Below are 13,857 nucleotides of genomic sequence, written 5' to 3'. Positions count from 1 at the left end.
TTCGTCGAGAAGCATCCCTGGGGGTGCTCCATATGAGGTGACTTCAAGCAATATTTTCTTATGGAGGTAGGGACTTCGGATCAGGTAAATATGCCATTTGTAGTACAGCTTTTGCTAGTTTGGTATGCTGAAGGGGTCCTGAGGTGAGAGCATAATGTTTGAAAAGGTGTTTTCTGATGACCACATGGCTGCTGTGCATGTGTCATGTAGTGGGATTTTCCTCAGGTAAGCCACGGATGCAGCAACTGCCCTTGTGGAGTATGTCTGAATCGGAACTGGCAGAGGTAGGTCATTTAGTGAGTGACAGGTAGCAATGCAATCTGAGATCCAATGTGACAACCTCTGTGATGAAATTTGTTTTCCCTTGCTATGATCTGCGATGGAGACGAAAAGACGAGGAGAGGATCTGAAAGATTTTGTTCTGTCGATGTAAAAGGAGAGAGCCCTTCTGACATCTAGGGTGTGCATCTGAGCTTCGAAAGCATTAGCGTGGGGGTTTGGAAAGAATACTGGCAAGTATATTGTCTGATTCAAATGGAAAGAGGAGCGCACCTTGGGGAGGAATTTTGGGTGCGGTCACATCATGACCATGTCCTTAAAAAAATACGGTGAAGGGTGTTTCTGCCATCAGGGCAGCCAACTCGCTCACTCTGCGGACTGATGTTATTGCTACCAAAAATGCTGTCTTTAAGGATAAATGGCCTAGGGAAGATGTTGTCATGGGTTCAAATGGCGGTTTTGTGAGGGCGGTTTTGTTAGTACCAAGTGTAAGTCCCAAGGCTCTTGAGGGGCTGATACCTCTGGGTATAGAGCCTGAAGACCTTTCAAAAATCGCTTAGTTACTAGGTGTGCGAAGACTGTGGTGTCTTCCACTGTTGTGTGAAAGGTTGCAATGGCTGCTAGGTGGACCCTGATTGAACTGAAGGAGAGATGTGATTGTTTGAGGTGTAACGTATTCCAGTATATCAGGAAGTGGAGCGTCTTGAGGTCGTATGTTACGAGAGGTTGCCCAGAGAACAAATCGAGTCCATTTGCTCATGTATGTTTTTCTTGTTGCAGGTGCTCTGCTCTGTAAGAGGACATCACGTACTTGTTGAGAGCACTGCAGTTCTATGCCTGTGAACCATCTAGGTACCACTCCTTGAGATGGAGTGTGCGAAACTGTGGGTGAGCATACATGATCCCTGGCTGATAAAGAATGGGATCGTTTGGAAGTGTGATTGGTTGATGTATTGCTAGCCTGAGTAGAAGGGGAAACCATGGCTATCGGGGCCAGCAGGGTGCAATGAGGATAACTTTGGCTTTGTCGTTCAGAATCTTTACGAGGACTCTGCTGAGGAGAGGAAATGGGGTAAAAGCATAACGTAGGAGTACGTTCCAGGTTATAACTAGAGCATCTCCGGAGGACTCTTTCCCCATGCCCGCCCTGGAGCAATAACTTTGGCATTTTTTCTTTATTGAAGTGGCAAATAGATCTATATCTGGGAAACCCCATCGGTTGACTATGTCGCTGAGGAGTGTATAGTCGAGTTCCCATTCGTGCTCTTGTGGCAGAGCTCTTCTGAGGGCATCTGCCGGTGAACTGAGGGCCCCAGGAAGACGGCAATCGGATATGAGAATGTCTCGGGATAGACACCAATTCCAAAGTGCTATAGCTTCCAGGAATAGTGTGTGTGATCGGGCACCGCTTTGCCTGTTTATATAGAATATGCACGTGGTGTTGTCTGTATATATTTTTACATGTATCCTCATGACATTGGGTAACAGTTTTTGGCATGCCAGGTGAACTGCCCTGAGTTCAAGGGCATTGATGTGGAGCATGCGGTCAGTTGGAGACCATAGGCTGCGTGCTGTGCGGCCTTCTGTATGGGCACCCCAAACCGTAAGTGATGCGTCTGTAGTGACAACTACCGAGGGTTCCAGGGTTTGGAAGGGAATGCCTATGCACAGGTTGCATGATTTTGTCCACCAGTGTAGGGATGCTTTCACTGGGTGTGGTAGTGTAATCATTTTGTTTATATCTTGACTGGTCCTCACTTTGATAAGGCAATTGTCTAAGTATGGGTAAATCGTGATTCTTTGCTTTCTGAGGTGAGCAGCGACAGCTGCTAGCATCTTCTTGAATACCCTTGGTGCAGTGCAGAGTCCAAAGGGGAGTACCATGTACTGGTAATGTTGGAGACCTAAAGTAAAACGGAGAAAACGTCTATGAGCAGGACCAATGGATACATGAAAATATGCGTCCTGCAGGATGAGAGAAGAAAACCAGTCACCAGGCTCCAGAGCTGGGATAATAGTATTTAGAGTGACCATTTTGAATTTTTGTTTCCTTATGCATTTATTTAGTAACTGAAGATCAAGGATCCGTCTCCAAACACCTGTCTTCTTTTCTACAAGAAAAGAATGTGAGTAGAATCCGGTTCCATGGAACTCTTGCAGTACTGGTTCTATGGCTCCTAATTCAAGAAGGTGGTCAACTTCTTGTTTTAATATGATTTCATCCCTGAAGAGGGACAGGGTGAGAGGTTGGGAACGAGGAGGAGAGAGAAAAGTGATGGTATAACCTAGGGAGATAGTTTGAGTTACCCACTTATCAGTGGTAATAGATACTCAATTTGAAAGGAAAGGTAATAAGCAAAAAAGGAAAGGTTTAGTACGAGTCTCAAGCATGTGGTGTAGTTTTACTTCTTTCGACCGTTGTTTCAAATTTGCTTGCTGGGTTGGGATGAACGGTTGGGGTTATTAGTCTGAGGGCAACGCCTGTGCTGCCTGCTGCGACCCCTCTGTTGGTACGGGGCCTGGTCTTGCCTCTGGTACTGGTAGGTGAATTGTGAGTAGCTACGTCTCTGATATGGTTGGTACCTGAACTGTCTCTGTCTTGTCATAGGGGTTTGGATATCGAGCGACTGCAATATAGCTCTGGACTCTCATCGATTGAAGCAGTTCATTGGTCTTTGCAGAAAACAGTTTTTCTCCATCAAAGGGAAGGTCTTCTACTGATGGTTGCACTTGGCGGAGGAAAGCGCAGGAGTTGAACCATGAGGCTCGTCTCATAGTGACTGCCGTTGCAGTAGTCCTTGTAGCTGTGTCTGCTGCATCAAGTGCAGCTTGCAGGGCTATCTGTGATATTATCTGGCCTTCTGAAACAAGAGCCTGAAACTGTGCCTTCTTACTGTCAGGGATGTCTTCAATAAAAGTATTGAATTTTGTATAATTATTGAAATCGTATTTACTTAATAAAGCAGCATAGTTCGCCACTCTCATCTGAAAAGTGACTGAGGCATAAACCTTCTTTCCGAACATATCCAGGCGTTTATTATCCTTTTCAGATGGGGTGGAACGATTTTGCTGTTTCTTCCTCTGCTGTGCAGCGTCCCCTATAACGGAGTTGGGTGTGTGTGTGTGAGAAAAATGGAATTGAGAACCGCTGGGGAGGACATAATATTTTCAGTCGGCTTTCCTGCATGTTGGGGGGATAGATGCAGGTGTTTTCCATAGTGTTTTAGCGGGCTCCAGGATGGCTGGATTACTAGGGAGTGCCATCTTTGTTGCTGTACTGGGCTGAAGGATGTTAGTGAGTTCATGTTGAGAAAGCTGAACTTCTTCCATAGATATATTTAAATCGATAGCAACTCTTAAATAATTCTTGAAAAGAGGAGAGATCATATGAGGTATGAGTGACAGGTGGTAACAACGCCTGATCCATGGTAGAGATGTAGAAGCCAACATAGGAGAGCAATGGCTTTCACTGCCAGTTCCCCTCATAGAGATGTGGGGTGACAGGTTTAAGGGAGAGCAGGGCTTTGCCATATGCTTGGTTTTACATGGTTTCTTTTTATATTGTTGAGGTGGTTGATTGAACATTTGCCACAGTGGGAGTCAAAGCATAGGTGGTGGCATCCAAAAATAAGGAGCTCAGGGAGCCAATTGTGTTCTAAAAAAATCCTGTTGTTGCTGATAAGCAGACCAGATAGAGCCCTCCATATATGGCCGAGGTGAAAAAGCAAGTAAGCACTCTTCCTTGTCCTCAGAGAGGGCAGAGGGGAAGTCAGAATAATCAGAGAATGGAGATTGAGGATGTATGTTATCAGTTAAATTATCCGCCTGTGAAGTGGGGGAAATTACCAGGTCTTTGTGGTCACTGTGACTAATGAGGGGAGTATTCAGGGAGGCTAGCTCTGTTAACTGTAAACAATTTGCCCCCGCTGTGCAGATAGCTCTGTTCTGACATGTTGCCCCTGGTAATGGAAGAGGGGGGTCAGCACCCAATAGTTGGTCTGGGAGGGGATTCCTCAAAGCTGAGCTAGGAGCCGGAAGAGCTGCTGTACCTGGTGGGAGGGCAAGCACTGCCATGTCAGACAGCACGGAATGTGAGGCAGGCACGGGAGACTTGTTGCCTCAGTAAGGGAAGTCTTTTACATTTTTATTGCCCTTTTTGTACTGGCCCGAGGTGCCTGGGCGGTCAAACGTGCTCAGGCGGTTATTACCTGAGCAGTGTGTCTTTTTGCCTCAGAGTGCTGCTTTCTGGGCTGCTGGTTCAGAGAGCTTGCCCCTGCCTTTGATGGCTTAGGGGACGTTTGCCTCAGAGGTGGATTGCTCAGACCCAAGCCCGGGTCAGAGCTTTTGTCTGTCCTTGTCACAATAGGACATGTTAATTTGTAGCTCTCTGTCTTTATGCGCTTTCAGCTTAGCGCAGTGGGAGACAAGTTCTTGCAGAGCCTGCAGCTTTAAAGCCAAGTGGCTGAAGACCGCAGTTCAAGACTGCAGTGGTTTTCTGTTTCTCTTTTTTTTTAAACCTAACTCTAAACAGGTGGAATAACTAACTCTTAACCATGAAACTGTAAAGGTAAGCTAATTCTAAGAACAATGGATTGTGGAAAGGGATTTGTGAGAAGTCTTTGCAGAGCAGGAGAGTTCCATCTGAAGCTGGGGGCGGTAGAAAGGAACTGAAGGGAGGGGGGGCGTGCATGCGTGATAGTACTGAGGGAGGCTTGCGCATGCGCGGCCCCTGATACGTTGCTGAGAGAAAAATCTGTCGGGAAGCTCTGGGGCACTCAACACCTCATGTGGGGAACTGCCAGGGATGCTTCTCGACGAAGAACTAACCACTTCATTCTACGATTACAACTAAATTAAAAACATATAGAAAAACAGGCTCCAATTAAGCTAGCTGACACAAAGGCAGATATCTATCATGCTCAGGGCTGGACAAACGGCAGCGAAAACCGTTCACCAGCCCCATACTGCGCATGCTCAAGACCCACACTGTACATGCGTGCGCCACTGGTGAACAGGGCACACGGTTGAAATGGCGAGTTGTTTGTCGAGCCCTAATCATGCTTATGCACAAATTACCCCTCCATGTTGGTAGGTCTGTTGTTTTATTGTTACTCTGACAGGTGCAGTATGTATTCTATTATTGTATCCTGCAAAGCACTTCTATACTCCCTATTAGCCTCTTTAAGTAATAATAAGTTAGTCTAAAATGTTTAGTCATTTTGGAGCAATGGAATGACTCGTTTGGACTTTAATGGCATTTGGATCAAATGGTCTTTGTGAGAACACTTCAATTTTGTCTAAGTGTACACCATTTAAACTAAACTATCATTTTCAGCAATCCAGTTTCCTTTTGGAAAACAGCAATCTTGTTATAAGTCCTACACTCCCTTCCCAGGCACAAAAATGTAGTTCTCAATTTGATACAAGAATCATAGTGTGAAAGCTGAGATCAGAGATTCTGACCCAGCAGGACAGGGTGATGGGGTGCCCCAGGGAGTAGATAGATGAGCTCATTGATATTTTCAGCACATCAAGAGACAGGTTGATGGGATAGTGACAACACATCTCAAGGTGTCACAGTGATCTTGCCAACTACATCACACACAGAACCGGAAGAAACTTCGAGAGGTCATTAAGTCCAGTTCCATGCACTCATGGAAGGGCCAAGCACTTCTAGACTGTCTCGGACAGGTGCATTTTCACTGTAAGTTGCATGTTCTAGAAGCAGAAAATGCAAGACATCTTGAGTTAATACGATGCAATGGCAGTGAAGGCCGTTATTTCTCACTGTAAAACTTAAGCTCTGATAAAGGCCACTGGAGTCGAAGGCAGTCTCTCTTTTAATATTAATAGACTTTGGAATTAGGCTCCTACCCAGTTTCTAGTATTTAACCATAAATATATAGAAGATGTATTTGTGGCTAATATAACATTTGTTAAGTTTCTCTATGTATGAAAGTTGATCTTAAAAACAGAAATGTGATAATAAGAGGAAAAAGAAGAGTAAATACGTACCTTAGTGGTCTTGTCTGCCACCTTTTCATCTGAAGGATTACGATTATGGTGCCTGGAAGAGATAAAAGAAATTTTTCCCACTATTACTCATCTCACGCACTCTCTTCTAATTAACTACATTCCCAACAGTCTTAGAATTATACAGGTTTAACCTCTGAAATGAATTTTTCTTGCAACTTAATGGAAGTGATAGTCTGCCACCAGTGCTGCACCAAGATTGGGCTCCATCTTGGACACCACAGATTTTAGAACAATCTGTTTCAAAACTAAAATTAGATTGTAGGGCAAAATGACAAGTTTTTACATCTCCGTGTATCAACAAAGGTAATAAAAACTGTCAGTTTCTGCCAGCAGCAATCTCAGCAAGCATAGGCTACAGGTAGACTATTAGAGAAAAACTATATTTTTGGTGTATTACTACTATCTTATGACACAAAAATAGAGACCCAATTATCTATTAAATATATTCACATATCTTCACTTCTCCATTTTCACTGAAAAATTTTGGCAACATTTAGAGAATGGTAACATCAATATCTGAGGCTGAAACACGAGCTGTACCTCTCAAAAGGAGGAAAGGAAATGTTTTGAGGTGTGCAATATCACCATTCTTCAAAGATCTTGCCAAAATATTTCTGCAAAGAGAGGTAATTCAGGATCTGATATTCCTAATGTAGGAAACCAGAAGAAATAAAAGGAAACAGTTGAGGCCACCTTTATACTCCGTAAATTAGCTTTTACTATATGTGCTTTACATTTAAATGTAAAAACCACAACAAATAATGGACAAACGAAGGAGGATTTTAAAAGTAAATAAAACAGGTTTGTTCACCAAGGTTTTGGCCTCCCTGTGAAGTCAACAATGTCTTGCTCTGTTCTTTCTGTAGGACTGAAGCCTATGACAACAAACGCCACAGCCTGAAACTAACTGGCAATCCCTTGACTACTGCAATTTATCAACTAGTGAAGGTGTAATCCACACATCTTCTGGATGTGCTTCACTGTCACATGTAGTGGCACTTAGACCACTTCCAGAAAGAGCGAATGAGTGTCCTCTACTGCCGTAGCGGAGAGCCAACTGGCTGTAGGCAGAGCCTCATACACTAAGCTCGAGAGGCCCCAGGTTCAGTTTTGCCTGTTGGCATTACAAGGGGGGGCTCATCTTGGGTTTCAACTGGGTCTCTGAAGCTCAGGACATGCTTCCTCGGCTAGGGGAAGTGTCACCCACATGCCTTCTGGGTGTGGTGTACTTAGACTATTTAGAGAGAAAGAATGAATATACAGCCTTAGCTGGAGCAGCTGGCTTTTAGCTCAAGTTGTAGAGGCTCATGCAATAAGCTCCAGAGATCCCGAGTTCAGTTCTGCCCATCAGTGTTGCAAAGGCACAGAGGAGCAGCAGAAAAAGTTAAAACTGGATACGTTTCTGCTCATTGGACCTGCTAAGGTAAAGTGCTCCCAAGACTGATATTCTGATAGCCATATTGAGTCAAATGAAAATAAGCAGAGAGGCCTCAATTCCTCAATCAGATCTGACAAAATGGACCTCAGAATCAGTCAACGTGGCATTCCACTGCGCTGGGAGATCCTACTGTAGATTTCGGCCCTTATTTTGTCTTACAACTTCTTAAAGATTCTTGTTTCACCAATTCGTTTTCATTCCAATTTACTGGCAAAACAAACTTTAGTTCTCTTGGGTGGTACAAAAGATGCTTACTTCTGTTCGGAAGGTCGGATATGGGAAGCTGTGGCCTTCAGGCGGGCAATGTTAATCTTCTCGGAAAGCTCTTCCACGGTCTCGATGTCCACAGGCTCATCATTCTCACCATACTCACAGTCATTCTGAAATAGTTAATTTGTTTTTAAAAAGGGAACATGAAATCCGTGCTTGCGCTCAGACCAAACATCTTTCACTCCAGACTCAAGATTGTTTCCTAATGTTTCATTGCAATCTATGGCACCAGCTCATCCTTCAGTCAACAGGTAAATATACTAGGCCGGTGATTTATGACAGACTCTTAACCATAAGAATCCCATTCAGGACTCCTCCCCCACTAAATCTTCACATTGGATTGGAGCTATCAGGAATATCTCCTTCTACCATTTATGCTTTCATTATAAATTACACAAAGCCTTTAAGAGGTGGAGTCCTCCAGCTTGAATTTTCAAATGGGCTACAACTACATTATTCTTAGCAATTCTCTGGATGTCTGCCACTAACAATGATCTGATTCCAATTAAAATGACCCCATTAGTTTGAAGATTGTTGTAAATACCAAAGATTACTATAAATGGGAGAGATTAGAAACACGGTTTGTTTACTTGTGAATTTAGCAGCACTTAATGCAGAGTCCAGTTTTAGTTTTATTGATGGTCTACTACTGTTTATCTCTCTCATGCTAGTAGCATGTTATCACCAATCTTGTACACTGCTGAAGAAGCAGCTTATGCCCATGATCTTCTCCATGCGAGGTAAAAATGTTTAACCAGTGACAGAGGCAGTAAAAATTAAGCTGAATTGTCACTAAGCAGAAACATTAAGAAAATAAACAGGGTAGAAACATGGGTAGACTCCCACTATGTTTGGTAGTTGCTCCTGGATGTACTTGAAGACCCTCCAAAATAAATATTAACATAGAGAAGGAGAAAAAATATAGTACATTAAATATACACACACACACACACACACACACACACACACAATTAAAATGTACTTTGTCAGAAAACTCAATTTTTAAAAAATCTATTGAAAAATTCAAATGGACAGAATCCCCTTAAAATGCACAATAAAGGGCACAGAAATCTGGTGCTTTCGGACACAGAGAAGTTCACTACAGAAGGACTGTGGAAATAAATGCACTGCAGGGTCACCCTTCTCTCTCCAAGAAGAGACTGCTCACAATATTGGTAAAAATTCTAAAAGAACCTAAGTGTCTAAATTGTTTAAAAGTCCGATTGAAAAATCAATTAGGTGCCCCTGAAAACGTTTTCCTACAGCTGTTTATTAAAGACAATTCCCATGGATAATGCAATTTTAAAAAACACTCCCCAAAATATGATCATTTCCAAATTCCCTCAGTGACCAAAAAAATACCCAAGATCACTAGTGTACTGCAGAGATGAAAGTCTTTAGCCCAATGCTTACAGGGCTGAAAGAGTGAAGTAAGACAGGGTAGCCATGGAATTAGTGGCATACATAAAAAAAAAACTCAAACAATTTGCAAAACAGTATTTATGATCAATAGTCTATTTATATATTATAATGTTCTATCCTTTATTTAGATAAACTATTATCAGGCCTCCATTTTCTAAACTGTATTTCACTGAAATACCCTAAACTATCCTTATCTCACTCTCTCTTCCTGCTCTTCTCTTCTGTCTCTTCCCTTCTGTCTGTCCTTTCCTTCTTTATGCTGAGCTGCTTCCTCTCTTCTGTGAATTGTATACTAATCTGAAACCAATGCAGAGATTTAATCACAAAAAATAGCAATGCATAGATGGAGTAAACGTAATGTGTACTTATCACATCAGAAAAGTGAGGCCTGTAAGAACATAAGAACAGCCACACTGGGTCACACCAAAGGACCATCTAGCCCAGTATCCTGTCTCCTGACAGTGGCTAGATGCCCCAGAGGGAGTGAACAGACTCAGGTAATCATCAAGTGATCCCTCTCTTGTCATCCATTTCCAGCCCCTGACAAACAGAGACTAGGGACACCATTCCTACCCATTCTGGCTAATAAGTATTGATGGACCTAACCTCCATGAATTTATTTAGTTGTTTTTTTGAACCCTGTGAAAGTCCTGGTCTTCACCACATCCTCTAACAAGGAGTTCCATAGGTTGACTATGCACAGCGTGAAGAAAAACTTCCTTTTGTTTGTTTTACTGGTTCTTACTTTTTACTGAACCACCATAACTTGCTATATATTATTTGCTTCATAGTCAAAATATGCAGCTCCTTAGAGCTGTTTTATAAAGTTCTTCATATCTGATGGGTGGAAAGGAAAATTAAAATCCCAAGATACTGACAATTAGGCATGGATGAAACTCAACTATGCATTAATCAGCATTCTTGAATTGCAGCACAAAGCAATCACCATAAAAACATCATAATTTATTACTTACACTATTCGCCAATGTTTGCAATGCAGTACTTCCAACTGTCAATCATAACATTTATGAGGAGGAGTCCTGTGGCACCTTAAAGACTATCACATTTATTTGTGCATAAGCTTTCGTGGGTAAAAAACATTTTGTCAACTACATCAAAGCAGCCTGCCCCTCCCCGTGCTACTGCCTCAGAGGCAGCAGTTGGGAGAGGGGGAAAGGGCATGTGGCTCCATGGGAGCTAGCATACATGAGGAGCCAGCTTAAAAGCTGATACAGAGGCGGCAGTATGGAGGACGGGAGAAGGGTCCTGTGTGTAATCGTCAAGGTTAACCAACAAGCCCAAGCTCACTGGTTAACCATTACACTGTCAAGTCCCTACAATGCACCTTCTGCCTCATTATACTCTCATGCAGAGGCACAAAGGACAGGGTATAGACATTTCTTCAGTTCTTCATAATTTAAGATGAGGACTGCAAAAAGCAGGGTTGGGTAAACCGTGGAACCTACTTTTGATGATGTAATTGCAAAGAACCAGATCTTGTTAGGTACGTAGCTGTTCTTTCTTTCTCTAATATGTTTGTGTTTAGTGTCCCTCTATAAACGATTGACAGGCAGTATCCATTCTGGATAGTGGGAAGAAGCAGCATCATCAGTATCAGTCAAACAATAACAGAGCAAGGCTCTAAAACCGTCCACAGGATATAGCTGCTTTTCTCTCCCAACACTTAGTGTTATTTCAAGAATACCACAGGTGAGTTTGATTGGTTGGATTTAAGCATAATTGTGAGACTATGTTATGGTGGATCTTGGGATGTGGCCTTAGGACTACCTCATTCCTATGAAAATATTCACAAGGATGTCTGGCCATAAGGGCCTGGAGCTTACTGACATTCTGGGAGGCAACAGGCCAGGAAAGCCATCATAATCATCTAAAGTGGAGTTTCAAACAATCAGAGGTTCCATACATTTCAAAAGGAAGATGCTGATTCCAAAGAGGGGTCAGGTCACTAACTGGTTGGAAATAAAATCCTGTTTAGTCAGTTAACCGCTTAAACCTTAGGGTTAACCAATTAAACTGAATGGGGGCGAGGAGGGGGGAAGGGAGGGAGGGGAACCTGCTCTGGCCTGGCTGAAGCAGCCTCCAGCCTCTGGGGCTGCTGCCAGATCTCTGGCCCCCAACATGTGGGACTGCCTCTGGCCCACTCAGCCCCAGCTGCAAGCCCCATACAGGGGCTGCTGGCTCCCACTCCAACTTGCATCGTGGAGGGCTCAGTGGGGCTGGAGCAGTCGTCTGTGGACAGAGGGCTGCTGTTGGGCACTGGTTAACCATTACTCAGTAAGCATCACTCGATAAGGTTAGCCGGTTACCCGCTAACATTCCTATAGGAAAGCATACAGGAAACCCTTGGGTAAGGTGGATTCTATTAGATATGAAAAGGTAGAGTCTTAAGTGAAATCTAGCAAGCACACCAATATATGGTATAGTAGTCCCAGATGTGTTCACACAGTTGTTGTATTTGAGTTTAGGTGCTTTATCATCAACTGACAAGACCAGAACCTGTCCTCTGGAGGTAGGCTCTCATCAACCAGGAGTTCTAGAAACTGTATCTTCTGCAATAATGTTAGATGACTTTTTGTAATTCACATTTCTCAGCTATGACTAGAATTTCTGATGTTCTCATAAGGAGCTCTTGGAATGACCTGTTAGCCAGTGCCAGTATTGGGGACAACTTCACCAGCCAACAATGAATGAAGTAGAATGCTGGTGTAGCTCAACTCCCTGGTCAGGTTCTTCCTGGTGTTCCTCCTTGTTTAGTACAGTGATTTGACCAGAGAAGCTGATGGGGAAAATGATCTGTTTCTTAAATGAGAGACCCGCTTCTAGCAGCATGAGATTACAGCCCCATTAAGCCCAACATGTGGCCACAGTGACATGACTTAGCATGACAGCTGGCTAGCATGATATTGACTAGCCCAACGTTGCTGCAGAAAGGATTATGTAGGGAGGGTTGGCAGGCCTCGTTGACACAAGTTACAGACCATAGAGGAGAGAGATTTCTGCTAAGATGGAGAGAACATATTCCTCCTCTCCATCACCGGGGCATAAGACCGCTAGTGGCACCACTGAAATTTATAGAAGTGCTGGTCTATGGGTCCATCAGGCTACATCTACAGTGCAGGCTTTCTGCACAAGAACAGCTGTTCTTGCGCAAAAACTTGCAGTGCGTCTACACTGCACACATGTTCTTGAGCAAGTAAATTTATAGTAAAGCGTCAGAACAGGGGGCTTCTTGCACAAGAGTTAAGCCCTCTTGCGCAAGAATGCAGTGTGGACGAGCAACAGGGGTTTCTTGCGCAAGAAACCTGTATGGCTAAAATGGCCATCAGAGGTTTCTTGCTCAAGAGAGCGTCCAAAACAGTTCTTGTGCAAGAAGCCTGCAGTGAAGACGTAACCCCAGTGTTGAAGACAGTTCGGTCTCTTCTAGAGACAATGATGCAGAGGAGTTCAATACTGGATCCAGGGTCTGTGCTGGAGGAGTCTTCCTCTGCACCAAAGTCTGTTCCATATCACCAGCTTGTGTGCATGTCTTAGGAGGTTTTGTCTCCAAAGCCTTACATGGTCTGTCCTTGTGTGACGGGACAGAGTTCCAACTGGATTCATTGCCCCTGTGTTGGGCACAGCCCATTTTTGTTACTAACTTCAGTATCAGCTTTAGTACTATGTGATGCCAGTGGAGTTCCAGGGTTAATACTGTATCTTCTCATATCTCCATCTTCTCTCTGATAATTTTTGGGGTAGCTTGCCTGCTGTACAGCTTAAAGTAAATTTGTCCTCTGTCAGAATTCAGCAGCCTGTCTGTGTAGGATCAGAAGAGACCTTCACAGATCACTCCAGAAAACGACATTTCAAATGTGAGTTACATGATTTACAAGTTCTTGCAGAGAACAATGGGATACTGACCATCTACACAGTAAAATGAACTCTCCTAAACAGAGGAGTCATTTGCTTTGTCCACCTTTCAAGGAATTAGTTCAATACAAGATGGACAGGACATAAGAATGCAAGTTTCAAATCAGCCATGTTGAGGAGTTCTTTTGGAGGGGTGTACAGGAACAAAGGCAATATTTGACTATCAGTATTCAGTCCAGACAAGTTAAGGAAGTTCAAGATGGTTGTATACCAGTAGATCAGAAAAATTCTAAAGATGTTTTAAGAAATGTTGAGTGATTTAGCCCAAGTGGAGAACTAAGGGGTCAGAATCACCAGGTTCCACTTTGCTACCACGGATAGAAAGAAAGAACTGAGGCAAGGACACAGTCACCCCTATGCTTTATATGTGCTTATATGGGCAAACAAGGCAGACAGCACATGCATAGCACTGGCAGACACTGCTATTCAAAAGACATAGATCTAGCAGAAGGTACACATGTGCTCCCATGCTGGGAATCACC

The 13,857-nt window shown here is 43.4% G+C and overlaps 1 protein-coding gene across 14 annotated transcripts in view; it reads right to left on the bottom strand.

Moving 5' to 3' along the window:
* The window catches only part of LOC102450239 (MAX gene-associated protein-like), a 212,947-nt gene that overhangs the window by 138,558 nt on the left and 60,532 nt on the right, over positions 1 to 13,857 (bottom strand). For 11 of the 14 annotated variants that reach the window (XR_012903446.1, XM_075927188.1, XM_075927178.1 and 8 more), the window contains 2 exons: positions 8,009 to 8,133; positions 6,295 to 6,346 (listed from right to left, as the gene is read on the bottom strand). The exons of 2 other annotated variants lie outside the window; for them this stretch is intronic. Coding sequence is in view for 10 of the 12 variants with exons in the window: in XM_075927188.1 (XP_075783303.1) it covers positions 6,295 to 6,346; positions 8,009 to 8,133 (177 nt within the window). In the remaining 2 variants the exon portion in view is untranslated. Of the gene's footprint in view, positions 1 to 6,294; positions 6,347 to 8,008; positions 8,134 to 9,644; positions 9,743 to 13,857 lie in introns of all 14 variants that reach the window. One more of the 14 variants, XR_012903447.1, reaches the window with a different exon arrangement.

This window comes from Pelodiscus sinensis, chromosome 4 (assembly GCF_049634645.1).
Source record: "Pelodiscus sinensis isolate JC-2024 chromosome 4, ASM4963464v1, whole genome shotgun sequence".
NCBI lineage: Eukaryota > Metazoa > Chordata > Testudines > Trionychidae > Pelodiscus > Pelodiscus sinensis.
This window is presented reverse-complemented; position numbering and strand designations above follow the sequence as displayed.